The 13,984-nt window shown below is 38.1% G+C and overlaps 2 protein-coding genes and 1 non-coding gene across 3 annotated transcripts; all 3 read right to left on the reverse strand.

Moving 5' to 3' along the window:
• Positions 1 to 177: 177 nt before the first annotated feature.
• TRNAM-CAU (transfer RNA methionine (anticodon CAU)) lies at positions 178 to 249 on the reverse strand. The gene has a single exon. It is a non-coding gene; the product is annotated as a tRNA-Met (tRNA).
• Positions 250 to 2,236: 1,987 nt separating this feature from the next.
• Positions 2,237 to 3,653, reverse strand: WUS (Homeodomain-like superfamily protein). Its single transcript, XM_089153028.1, has 3 exons — positions 3,287 to 3,653; positions 3,042 to 3,139; positions 2,237 to 2,593 (listed from the first exon to the last, which is right to left on the reverse strand). Exons 1-3 carry the CDS (start codon positions 3,651 to 3,653, stop codon positions 2,237 to 2,239), a joined length of 822 nt encoding a protein of 273 aa, XP_089009154.1.
• Positions 3,654 to 6,311: 2,658 nt separating this feature from the next.
• Positions 6,312 to 8,906, reverse strand: LOC149017622 (uncharacterized). Its single transcript, XM_089154198.1, has 5 exons — positions 8,495 to 8,906; positions 7,867 to 8,163; positions 7,524 to 7,742; positions 7,309 to 7,437; positions 6,312 to 7,071 (listed from the first exon to the last, which is right to left on the reverse strand). The coding sequence occupies exons 1-5, from the start codon at positions 8,747 to 8,749 to the stop codon at positions 6,862 to 6,864; spliced, it is 1,110 nt and encodes a 369-aa protein (XP_089010324.1). The 5' UTR covers positions 8,750 to 8,906; the 3' UTR covers positions 6,312 to 6,861.
• Positions 8,907 to 13,984: the final 5,078 nt, after the last annotated feature.

Here is a 13,984-nt window from a genome sequence, read left to right on the forward strand (position 1 = left end):
ACATTATATATGTTCTTCTGGTACAGTTTCACCTGCCTCCTACAATTAAGTGTAGGCTCCTACCCCATAATAAAATTAAAAAAAGAAAATTAAGTGTAGGCTTCCTGTAATATATCTGCTATGTCAATGGAAAATAGGGTGAAAATATAAAAATAATATGGAAGCTACTCTGTTTATTATCAGAGCCAGGTTTCGATCCTGGGACCTGTGGGTTATGGGCCCACCACGCTTCCGCTGCGCCACTCTGATTAGTTATTAATATATCATTCTTATAATATATATAAAGAATAAATATACGGTCCCAAGGTCTTAATTCCAGACGTATCCCGATCACTTTATTTCAAACCAGACCACAACACCACAAACACAAACCAAGGGATGTACACAATAGTCCGTCCATCACGTGCTTTGTTGACAGAGTGAAATCAAATCAGAAGACCCAGGGAGCGATTTCACCAATCAGAACCGCTCTGTCTCTCTCCAACCCAATTGTAGATTTGTTCAATCGTTTGCCTTGCAACAATTATGGCAGCACAGCAGACGATTTTGGATATCCCAGTGACAAGCATTCTCTGATCTGACGTTTTCACGTAATGCATTGCATCATAAATCTAATCCAACATTATTAAGGAAGGAATTCACCATTCATCATCTCAATCATGAAAGATGAAACTCTAAACTGACCCTGGCCCCCCCCCCCCCCCCCACCTGGAAGATCCCCAAGAACACACGTTTCGCATGGCTCAGTTTTCTCTCTTTCTTTTTTTCAATAGCCCGTCAGAGACTGATTAGAATTCGAATGAAAGGTTCTCCCCCCCAACCCCCTTCCCGTTTCACACACTACGTACAGAGTTCAGACTTGATGTGTAACTGATAATTCATGTCCGCCGAAAATCATGTCCAGACCCTTCTCTCTCTCTCTCTTGCTAATTTTGCTTTTGTTGGGTGAGTTCGATGGCCTCTCAGATCAAACCAGCCCATTTGGCCATTTCAGTGGTTCTGTACTTGTGGAGGTTGATTGGTTGGTAGAGTTAAAAAGGGTTCAAACTTCAAAATATATACTTCTATACCCCAATCACTCACATAACGGCCCACAGCATAATACTCTTCCCTCAAGCCTCCAATCCCAGAAGAATCCAGTCTTTCTGTCTTCGTATTTTCCCAGGGCAACAAGATCAGTATCTCTGTCCTTACTCTCTCTCTCTCTATCTAGCTTTCATAATCATTTCTTGCTTTACTGTGTAACTGACTGCGACCCCTCACAATTCAATTCACTATTTACTACTGCAGGTTTCCAGGATATCCTATCTTACCTCCTTGCAGTGTTCTTAACTTTTCTTCCTTCTGGAAAAACTTCAGAAATTAGGCTGAAAGGTCACGAAGCAATAGAACATGTCTCTCCTGGTTGGTTTCTTTCATAGGCATGCAAACGTAGTTCAACTTCCGACCAACAGCTCTCGAAATATATAGTACACAAGATCACACTCACAACTTGAAAATCATCAAAAGTTACGTTTGTGCATGTTCCAAGATGTCTCCCAACAAATATATGCTTCATTACATTTTCCATCACCAAAGCCTAAAACCTGTTTATTTTTTCTTTTTTCTTTTTCATGCCAGATTGGAATTCGGCCAAAAGAGTTCATTGGGATACCAACCTAGCTAGCTTGCTTTTTCACCGTAGGGTTTTGTAAATACTATAGGTCCTTTTCGCTGGAGTGCCCTCAATGAATTCAGTTCAAATTCCAAATGATGAGGCAAAAGGATAAGGAACAATATGGGAAAGAGTGCCAGAGTGATTTTTGGTTTTCTGTACACAGAAAATCGGGGATATCTCACAGTGAGGTCCTCACTCATTCCAATATTTATTAACCCCCTTTCTCAAATTCCATTTTTCATTTAAAATTTCTTTGCACCCAAAAAAAAAAAAAAGTTTAAAATTTCTTAGTCTCATAGAAGCACTTGACCCTGAGAAAAACTCATGCAGATTCTTTTGTATTTAATTAGCAAAAGGCTAACATGATTTATCATTAAATACGTGCAGTTAATAAGCTATGGATTTTGACAGATGGGATACTCAGGATCCTCTTTGACCAGTCAAACCATTAAGAGGACTTGTAGAGATCAGATCCCCACTTTCGTTAGCATCTTAAGTAGCATAATTAATTAGTAATAGTAGTAATAAATACGGTACAGCCATAAAAATTTCAATGAAGATTGAGACATTCCGGCGAATTCAAGGATATTCCGGCGACATCGATGAACGGTAGGAGTTGAGGGTAAGTTCAAGTGACCTTCGGGAGCAACCATTGTCGTTGTAAACTCCATAGCCATCAGTGCTGTAGTGACTGTAAGAGGAATTGGAGTTGCCAGATCGGATTCCGGCAGCATCTTCACCGTGCATGGGAAAAAGAGGAAGCGTTTCCATACCATTTGCAGCAACTCCTCTTCCTCCTTTATCATCCTCTCCATCATCTTTCAAGCAACCTCCATTCACCGAGTTTCTCTTGTCATAGAGAGTGTACATTGATGAATATTGATCCACGCTTGCCCATCCAAGGTTGTTGCCTCCACCATTAGAAATCGAACAATCCTGAAAAATTATGAAAGGAGATCAACCAAAACATACTTTGTAATGATCAGAGCCATCAACTGTGGAAGAGAGGGATTGGGTTCCATTTGTTTTGTAATCATTAAGCAGAAGGATAATGGAAATCTAGAAAAATAAACGACTGCTTTATGCATGTAAGTCTCTCTGGGTTGTTTACGTAGTGACTAACTTCTTAGGGAACAGGTAGTTTAAAGGTCTAATTACTAATTAATACTTCCTTGGATGTGAATGCCAAGACCCTATGGCCTTTATTATAAATGGAGCTCAACTGATGTCTTCTAGAAGGCAGCACCAACAAAAATAAATGTAAAACAAGAACTCGTCTGATTGCACTTCCCAGGATTCAAAGAAGAAAAAACTATCCTGAGTTTCTTTATATATTCCTGTCACCCTATATATATTGGGCATTTGTTGTAATTTTAATACTTACACCAAAGCTCTTCTCCATGATAAAAGATCCATAACCAGTGCTTGCCATCTGCTCCATACAAAGATCTCCAGGGGAAGAAGATGGAGGAGAACAAAACCCTACAGCATCATGAACAACCCAGTAAAAAGAAGAAGAAACATATCAGAGAGAGAGAGAGAGAGAGAGAGCCATGCATATACAAAAGCTCGCATCAAATTATAAGGAAAAAAGAAAGATCTAAAGAAGAAAGGAAAAGAGATTAGAACCAGGTGTACTGATGCTTGTGTACTTGTGGTGAATAGAGTCTCCGCCACCAATAGGTCCCTTTTGCATGGTCATATGATCAACTGTGAATCTCTTCTTCTGCCTTTCACGAGCTTTGTGGTTTTGAAACCAATAAAAAACATTCTTGCCCTCAATCTTACCGTACTGTCTCAGACGAGCTGAGATCCTCTGTATCTGTTCAGCACTTGGAGACCTGATTCCATTGTTGTAGTAAAGGTCCTTCAATATTCTGATCTGGTCAGTTGTGGGTGTCCACCTTGTGCTACTTTGCCTGCACAGGAAGTTGTTTTTGTTATTACTACTACTGCCACTATCTTCGTTCGGTTGTGGGTGTTGTTGAGGTTCCATTACAGAATGCAAAATGAAGAAGATAAAACAAATGGAAGAAAACAAATGTGAGATGCAGAGAGAGACAGAGAGAGGAGCAGCGAAGTAGGTGTGCAGGAAATGGAGAACAAGAGATGGGTTATAACATATAGGAAGAGGAGCGAGGGGAGCACATGGATAGGTAAATCATATAGAGAAGATCCGAGAAATATTTCATATCTGCGAGAGGACGACTGAAGTTGACAGAGAGAAGCTTATAAAATGGAAGGAGACAAAAGAGGGATTAGAAAGCGAGGGCTTCAGGGGAATTGCTTGGATGAAAAGGCATAGCTGCAGAATGATTAAGAGAGAGAGAGAGAGATAGCATCACAGGATATAGGTTATATATTGTTTTTTGAAAAAACATAATAAGTTTCCTAAAATGAATGAATGAATGAACGCAAAGACGAAAAAGGAAGAAAGTAGAGAAGAGGTATTGGCTTGGATGTGAAGTAGATGAAGAGGAGAATCAAAGGGAGAGATTGTTCTGTTCTATCCCATCCCATGGCAGACACGAATTTTAGGCTAAAAGGCATCTTTTATGCTTCCTTCCTTCTACCTTTTGCGTTTCTTCTTTTCACATTTTCCGATAGGAATAAGAAATCTTTTGTACCTTTTTTTTTTTTTTTTTTTCTTTCTTTCTTTTTTTGTACTTAGCTATAAGGGTCTCATCATCTCATCCGTGGAATAAGCCCCAGACGTCATCTCTCACCCATGGAATAAGCCCAGACCTAGTAGGCTTCACTGTTCACTCTTAATGATAGATTAGAATGGCTATTACCTCCTGATTATCATATAATATAACATTTGATGAACAAATTCCTTTTTTCTTATTAGTGATCACTTTGTTGTTGATCTTACTTGTGTGGTGAGAGTAACATTGTGATGCTTGTGGTATTTACCGTTGGATGCATACAAAATAAATTCTATTAAATTTCAATTGCTACAAACATGGTTTGGTTCATTTAAAGAAAAAATGGTTTTGTTTGCTTAAGTTAGTTAAATATGCACATAGTGTTTTAAGTGCTTCAGCACAATCACGTCGGAACTTGGACGTACTATTGAAACAACAAGATATTTTGTAATTGTTGTTAGTTATTTATCAAGATCTTTCTCAAGCTTTCCTTCTACTATAACTGTCTTTTTATGAAGTCTTCACATATCCAGATAGACAATTAATGGCTTCCCAAGCTGGATTAGTAGACATGGAACAAAACCCTAATCCCCACACACTCTAATTATGCGATCTTGTCTAACTTGGTGGTGTCTATGGTGCGTATGGTGCCGGATAGACGCTACGTAGATTCCATTAAATCTCATTGAGTGTGTGCAATTGGTTAAGTCTACTCTCTTTTGTGCAATTGTAATTTAATGAAATCCACGTCTGACACCAGCCTAAGAGAATAGGAACCTTACCTGCCACCCTTATTTTTTGGGTGTTCTCTGTCTCTCTAGATCTCTTCCCTACAAGAGCCCCTTCCGCCTTCTTCAAATACGCCCCTACCCCCAGGAACCGCGTCTATCATGAAATGAAAAGAATGACAATAATATCCACTTTCAGTTTCCAAAAAAAAAAAAAAAAAATCCACTTTCAGTTTCCCTGGACTGTGTTGAGGTTGTTTTATTCACCATTAAGAGAGAAGAAACAGGATAATTTTGCTTTAGTCAAATAGCAAATCAGTCGTGGATGATTTTTCATTCTGGGTCAATTTTGATCGATTCGTTTTGGCCACTTGCGATAACATTCAATAAATCTCTGTTTGAAATTTTTAACAAAGCACGCTCAATTTGGACAGGCTATGAGGTTGAACTGACTGATACTTTTGAAGATATAATTGACGAAGGTCAGCAAATTTCTTTTGGCCACTTCCATTTTTGACTTCATCAGTGTGAGGAACATGATCGTTCCAGGGAACTACACAAACATAATCTGTTTCATATTGTCCCGCTTTTAATGAACATAGAGATATACTCTTGGGACATGTTTGGATTCCACAGAGAAATGGTAACCATGGTCATGATCTTAGAGAATCCTTGCTCTTCAATTCGTCATCTTTCTTTACACTCTCCTCCAAGGTTCTGCAACACCCTACTGTTCTTTCTCTCTCTCTCTCTCAACTTTTCTGATTGCTTGTATTTGCTTGCTGCTGACACCATTATCATGAGAAGTTCCTTTACTTTCCTTGCAATTGCTTGTCTGAGCTCTTTCTCTGAAAGTGATCAACTCTCAAATATTGCTTCCTGCAAAGACATTTAATCGACTTTTTCTAGTCTTTTAAAAGAATTTGGAGTTTGATGTGGCAGTGAGTGACTGTGACTGAGTCTTGTAATCCAATCCTAAGCTGCTTACCTCATTAGGGGGGACCCCTAGCATAGCCGCTGTGTTATTGTTTCTTTTTTATCATATCTCTAAAAGATACATCCAGAGATATCATTAAAGATCTTTGTCTCTCCCTCTCTCCCTCTGTCTCTTTCTCTCTAGACCCTCCCTCTACCTCTCTCAAACTGACTAGTATCCCTAAAAGCTCCTTTTATGTCAGCTCGGAAATCACTCCAGATAAAGGGTATAGGACTGATTCCAACTTCAATGGATCCCAAAAAACAACTCTCAAATTAAAATAAGCAAAGAACAAATTTATTGAAACTAAAATAATCGGTAGAACAGCAATAAACCACAAAAGAACAATTCAAGAAGCTCACACAGCAATTTGCACCAGATACTACTCTACTAAAGAGATCAAAACCAGTTACAAGCACGCCATCACTTCACAAGATTCAACTCCCTGAAATCTTTCAAGCTCAGTAACTTTTGCCACCCAATTCACTTTAAATTATATCATCATATATCATAAGACAAACTCATGCCTTATAGTCAATCTGACTGTTTAACTCCTAATACAGATCACAGCCAGTAACCCTTCGTGCTAGTTTTACAGACATGTTTGTAAATACTTTATATCTCAGAAGGTTTTGGAATTAGACAGTCAACGGGCAAAGATTAAATCCTTACACAACCATTACAAAATTAACACCAAAAGGAAAAACATCCATTAGGAACAGACCCAAGTGAATTTGGTCATGAAGAGTGAAAACTCTCTGTTATAACTTCTAAGTACTCAACTAGCTGCAGTCACCAGATCTTTTAAATAGTACATAAACTTGTTGGTCACCTCCTTAAAATTCATTACATTTATGATGTCGATGATGATAGCAGGGTTGAAGCAGCAGAAAGAGGTTCATGCACAACGGAATTCGCAGAAACCAAGATGGGGCAACCTTCTAATTGTAACATAATGCTTCCAAGGATCTCTGATATGAGTTTTTTGAATTCTTCCACTGGAACTGCCTTGCCATCATCCGCATCCACCATGCTTAAACCCTCATTTATAACCTTGTCCATCTGCATAACATAACACACAAATGAAACATTGATCATCTTTCATGCTCAATGGATCAAAAGCCCAAGCCCATTACCATCTGGCAATAATAATGTATATCCTTGTTGGGCCATTCCATGCCTAACTGGACATCCAACTTACAGGCCCATCTAACAATTGAATGAATGAGTACATGTCCTTTTCTTTTTTTTGGGGGTAGATTGAATGAATGCATGTCACAGCAAGTGATGGATACCTACCTCGTTGATGGCACCATAAGGTGGCAACCCAGCTGAGGGAGCCATCACATCCAACGCGATGCTTAGATATGACTTGGAAACCTTGTTGTGTCGATCTTTAGGAAGATTTCTCACCGTTGAATCCAATAACTGTAAACAATCAAACGCGCTTTAAGTTACATTGCCGTGCACTTCATTATCAGAAGAAATCAGATTCTAACACTAAAATTGCTTACCTTATCCAGTTCAAATTTGTTGCTAAATAACCTTCTGATGCTACTCCCATCAAATTTGTTTTCACTGTGAGCTACAATTACTGGCTGCTCTTTCAGCCGTTCAGCCAGACTCCCAGTTACCTTCTTGAATTCTTCTATGAAGACCTCTTGAGTAACGTTTCCTTCCAGATCCTTAATTCCACATGACTGTAGAACTGGTTCCACAATGTTGCTAGCAACCTAAACCCAGAAAAACAATTAGTGCTATGAGCCCAATTGAGGTTTAGCTTAATCACCTACCACTCTTTGTGGGTATGACATGAATAACATCTAAAGAAGTTATAAGATTAGAAAGGCAGAGTACCCAAGAATCTGTAGAAGGTGGCATTCCACGATTAACTGTGAGTTGCTTCAATGCTTTGATAATATAATCACGGAGGGTGCCATCAGCAATCTCAATCTGTGAGAATATAGAGACCATCTCTGGTTCAAAACTTGGGCTATTGATGAATTCTTTTAGGTCCTCACCATTAATCCGAAGAATCACAACTGGGTCTCTCTTCAATCCAGCAGCCACTCCTACTAAAATGTCTGAAAGCACTTTCTTGAACTCAGTCTTGCTCACATTCTCTGGTTTACCATGAGTAAACTCTTGCAAAACCTTCAGGCATCCACAACGATTTATCATTAATTGGTCAGTCAATCACTTCTTCACACAAAAATCTTTTAATTTAACCAGTTTCACTTAAAATCATATTTCATAACTCTGGAGCATTTGACGTATCCATTAAATACTTGATATTACTTCAGGGCTACAGGGTATTTAAATTCCAGAAACAAAATTAAGACGATAATTTTATCAAAGCAAGAAAAATAAAAAAGGAATCAACAAAACAGAGTAATTAAGAAGAGTATCAGGGTTTGTGAGAAAGAGCACCAAAGAGAGATCGAAATCAAAGAAGAACAAAAAGTTAGGTTAGCTTATTGAGTACCTCAGAGTAGATATGATCAGACTCAGGTGAGGATCCCTGCGCAGGAAGACCAAGAGCAGCACCAATGTCAGCAACAGCAGGTTGAAGCTCCTTCACAGAGAGCTTCCCATCTCCATCTCGATCGAGTTCTTCAAATTTATGATTCACATATTTACTGAAAACTTTCTCATTTCCAACTAATTCCATTATTTCCGATCCATCCAATACCTCTGCTTCACCTCCTCCATTCTTTTTCATCTCAATTCCACTCGCCATTGCGCTCTTTTCCTTTCTCAATTCTCTATACTCAACACAAACAGAGAGAGAGACAGTCCCCTCTTCAAGCCTGAAGAACAATCCTTCTAAATGGGAATCTCAGAACTCGCTCTTTTGCTTTGTTTCTTCTAGTCTTCTCTGCAGCTTTCTGTTCCTGCTCAACCCGTTTATATGGGAGAATAGAATAAAACAGGCCATGGGCCACCAATCGCTATGTAGATGGAACACGTGGAGAAGGTTACGTTCCGTTCTAGAAAGTACTTGTCGGGTTTTCTTTCCGACTTGTGGCCGTGGACCATCCGATTCAAGAAAAAAATATGTACACGTACGTGTAGGAAATCCTCCAAGTAAGTGCTTTAATGGATTTGAATTCCTTTTCCACCACTACCACCACCAAATATATTACTATTGCCTTCACGTTTTATATTTTAATAATTATATATTTTTTTTAATTATTGTTGTTTTTTCAATTTTAACGGTGTTAAAAAAATCGTTATATCAATTTCACTTTTCAAGAATTAAGAAGTTAAAAGACGATTATGCTTAATACTTTTTCATGGATAAGTCATGGGTTTGATCTTACTGAAGATAAAGCTCCTTTTAAGAATGTTATCGAGGCATGCGCAAGCTGTTTAGATGACTTCAAACACCAAAAAATAGTAAGTAAATAAAATTTAAAATTAAAAAATATATAATTAAATAAAATAATAATTAAATTATAATAAAAAATGACAGCTATAATTATTTAAAAAATAGAACCTTGGATTTTACGATTTCAAAATAAGTAATAAAATGTTACGAAATATTTACGTGGAATTATGTCACATCTTTGTTGAGACTTGAGAGATCTTGTTACGTGAAAGGAGAAAGTAGTTGTTGTCAAAAGGATGTAATCCTCCGTAGAAACGTGTTTGTTGATCACTCAAAATTCACCAGAAGACATAAGTTCCTTCTAGGAGTTAGAATATTAGATGAACAAGGTTGCATTCAACAACACCTGGCATTGTACCAAACTAAAAAACAACATGTGTCCCATCCCTTCAATTAATTTTTTAAAAACAAATAAGACCACATGACAAAACAATTGATGAATGGTACATTTTCAAGGAGTAGAACTTCATTATGCGTACGTAGCTGTTGTTATCTTATTGGCTCACTGTTAGTGCGCGTTTGGTATCTGTTTTTCTTTACAAACAACGTTGTCTGCGAGAATTATTTTTTAGTGTTCTTAGAAAAAGTCTCAGTATAATTTTAAGGGCAGAACGGTCATACAAATTCGTCAGTTAAATCCTGAACCGTCCATTAAATAATTTAATTTTCTCCCACTACTTGATTTATTACTGCTATAATCATTTGCTTTCTTCTTTTCCAGTAACCGCGTGAAAGTTGAAACTTTCGTTAGCAAGTTTTTCGCAACAAGGCGCCGGGATTAGATGGTTTCAATGCTTTTTTCTTTCAAAATCACTGGGATCTTATTAAATCAGATATTTTTGAAGTTGTAACCCAGTTTTTCACGGATTTGGCTCTGCCACCGGATTGCAATCACACATTGATTTGCTTTGTTCCCAAAAAAGACAATCCTAGGGGGGCTTCGGATTTTTGGCCTATTAGTTTATGCAATGTGACTTACAAGATCCTTGCTAAGATTCTAGCTGGTCGACTTAAACCTCTCCTCAATAAGTTTATTTCTCCCCTTCAGGGTGCTTTTGTTTCCTGGCCGACAAATTACAGATAATATTTTTTTGGCCAATGAAATATTTCATTTTTTGAAAAATACTCGAGGCAAGATGGGCTACGTGTCTCTTAAACTTGACATGTCTAAAGCCTATGATAGAGTTGAATGGAATATTATCTCTCACCTGTTCTCTAAGCTAGGCTTTAATCTGCATTGGTGTCGACTTGTTCACAAACTTATCTCCACTGCCTCGTTTTCAATTAAGTTGAATGGGAAACCGTACCTTTGGTTTCGGGGATCTAGGGGACTCAGGCAAGGGTGTCCACTAAGTCCATACCTTTTTCTTCTAGTAATGGAGGTCTTGTCTCGACTCCTAAATGAATACCGGGTCTTGAATCTGTTTAAAGGAATTAAGGTCTCTCGAAATGCCCCGGAAGTGTCACATCTCTTCTTTGCTGACGACACATTTCTCTTCTGTCGTGCAGTTAAAGAAGACTTACTTTCCATTAAAGCTATTTTGGAGATTTTCTCTGATCTCACAGGGCAAGAAATCAATATTGAGAAAAGTGAAGCTTTTTTCAGTAGCAATGTCAACAAACAACTAAGAGCACAGCTGACTCAAGTTCTAGGGATTAAGGAAGGTAAGGACCATACGGTTTACCCTGGGTACAAATCGTGGTGTGGAAGAGCAAGATCGAAAAATCTTCGAGGGGTGTTAACTAAGGTAAGCAATCAACTTGCTAGATGGAAAGCGGCTAATCTATCTTTTGCAGGAAGGGAAGTTCTGATAAAATCGGCACTCCAACCGGTAGCACAGTACAAAATGCAGTGTTTTCGATTCCCCAAATCTATATGCAAACAAATAGATTCGCTTTGTCAAAGATTCTGGCAAGGGCATCCAGAGAAAACCAAACAATTAACCTTAATCCCCTGGCGATCTTGCTGCAAGCCAAAGAGTCATGGTGGTCTGGGATTCCGAAGGATGGAAGAAATCAACACGGCCCTACTTTTAAAACAAGGATGGAGACTCATTAATGAACCTGATACGCTGTGGGTCAAGGTACTTCGAGATAAATACTTTCCCCACTCCTCAATATTTGAAACGCAGGTCAAGCGGAAAGGCGGATCGTGGACCTGGAAAAGTCTGTGTAGTGTGTTCCATATCCTTGAAAAGATGGTACATAGAGAAGTCGGAAATGGAACTCAAACTTCATTCTGGTTTGACCCATGGAGAAGAGATTACCCAACGATAGCAAAGGAGAACCCGGGTATGGATTGTTGGTTATCAAAAGCTACGGTAGCCGACGTCGTCAACATTGTCAGGTATAACAAGGAGTGCCTGCAAGGACTAAACAACACCAATTTGGTGTTAACACAACTGCCCAATCTCTCACAGACCCATGAAGAGGATAGATGGGTTTCATTGCTATCAAGTTCGGGTGAATTCTCAACAAAGCTAGCAAGAGAATTTGTGAGGAATCAACAACATCAACTTGCTGACTCCGAGGAAAAAAGGTGGTGGAATTTCTTTTGGAAGCTCTCATTACATCCAAGGCTTAAAGTTTTTTTCTGGCGTTTGGTAAATGCAGGAATACCGGTCAAAAGAATACTGGGACAGTGGGCGAAGAAGGACACGGGATGTGTACTGTGCAGAAAGGAGGAAGAAACGATATGGCATCTGTTCTTCTCTTGCGAATGGACAAAACGAATATGGTCTGCTGGAACACTAGGATTGCGAACTGAAGCTATTACTCAAGAATCAATCATTGAGTGGTGCAGAAATGCTATTTTAAATATGCCAGCACCAAAGCAAACTAAACGGTGGACTCTTTCCTACTTTATTATCACATGTTACTTTATATGGATGGAAAGGAACAAAATATGCTTTTCAAAAGAACAGCCTAATCCACATAGGGTTATGCATAATATAGACCGCTGGGCTAACAATTTACAACTAAATTCTATACCACAGGAGAATTTGGAACATAATACTAAAGCCAATGGTGGAAATGTTCTTAGTAAATGGTGTGAGAATAAAGTTGGCCTTAATAGTTATGTAACAATCAAACTAACAACAATGTTATGTGCAGGGGTATATCATGAACTATTGAAGAAAGCAGGATGGTGCGTGGGGATAGTTTTGGAAGGGCGTCTCAGCTACCTGGATACGGGACAAATAGCTAATGGTGGAGAAATGGAGGCACTACTTAAGGCAGTTACGATGGGACTGGAATATGCGAAAAAACACCAAATTACGATATAGGAAATTTGGTGTAATCAAAAGGCAGTGCTGAACCAATTAAAGGCTCCTTATTCAGCTTGGCAGATACATTTAACACCTCTTTTTGTTAAGACCTTATTAAACTACCCTAGATCATCTTTTGGTAATTTTAAATCCCCAGCACTACAGGACTGGTTTAGTAAGTTAGCTATGTTGGCCATAACGGACAATAGGAACTGTAACCAATATGAATTTCTATCTTAATTTAAAGTTTTTTACTATAAAAAAAAAAAAAAAAAGTTTCTCGCAACAAAAAATTCAACACGACCAGAATCTGCAACTTCATCGCCGCTGACATAACCTGCTGTGGAAGCTATAGCAACAACGTCCGACCAAAGAAGTCTGCAAGCGTGGCTATGTTTGCCATGAGCTTTCTTGTTTTCATAATGATGTTTGGGAGCTATGAGTAATCTCAAGGGGATTAATAAGCATCATTGTAGAAAAGCACGACAAGAAGAAATGAAAATGTTGATAAGCGTTCAAAGAAATGGAATTGTGTCCTAGTAGTTTACTTGCTTTCTGTAGTCCCTTTGTTGAACATTGCGGTTCAATGGATTGTCCTCATTTTAATTGTTTGGTAAAATTTGTACTGAGAAAATCTAAGATAATAGAGACTTTTTGAAAATTTGAAAAAAAAAATTTAATTCTTATGAAAGTGGAAAGGAGTTAGAAGTAGCATTTGAATGGTATTTAGGTTGAGCGTCCTTTTTTGACATAATTTGTAACATGTTTTTTATTTTTGAAAACGATAAAAATAAGTTAAAGTTGTTTTGCAAAAGAGATTCTTAGACACAAAAACTAGACCGTTTTATTTATTAAAAATGAAAAAAAAAATTCATTTTACTAAACATTCTTTTGTATTTTATTGATCCTTGCCCATTACCAAACAAGTCCTTGTATTATCGTTTTACTTTTAGTTAGATACGTTCTGGTTGTAAACGTCAGGGAAATTTTTCATTTTTTTTTGAAATTTGAGACCTAGGCTCGGTTGCATAGTTGCAATTGGGTTCAATTACGATGTGATGTGCTGGGTGTGGATGTGGCATTACTAATCTGTTGAGGTTGAATGTATTAAATGATATCAAACATGTGTGCTTTACTCCATTGCCTGCAATAAATGGAAGGGGTTCAACAAACCATGAATATATTATTAGTCTCATGCATTTATGATGTCATCCATGAATTAGTCGAGTTTCATATCATATTTGTTGATAATCCGTTTTACATAAAGTTTGTAGTCGAACATGAAAAATTCCCTTCCTTGCCTTTAATTTACCTA

Source organism: Hakea prostrata, chromosome 4 (genome assembly GCF_041222555.1).
Source record: "Hakea prostrata isolate BN-2017 chromosome 4, UWA_Hpros_2, whole genome shotgun sequence".
Taxonomy (NCBI): domain Eukaryota; kingdom Viridiplantae; phylum Streptophyta; class Magnoliopsida; order Proteales; family Proteaceae; genus Hakea; species Hakea prostrata.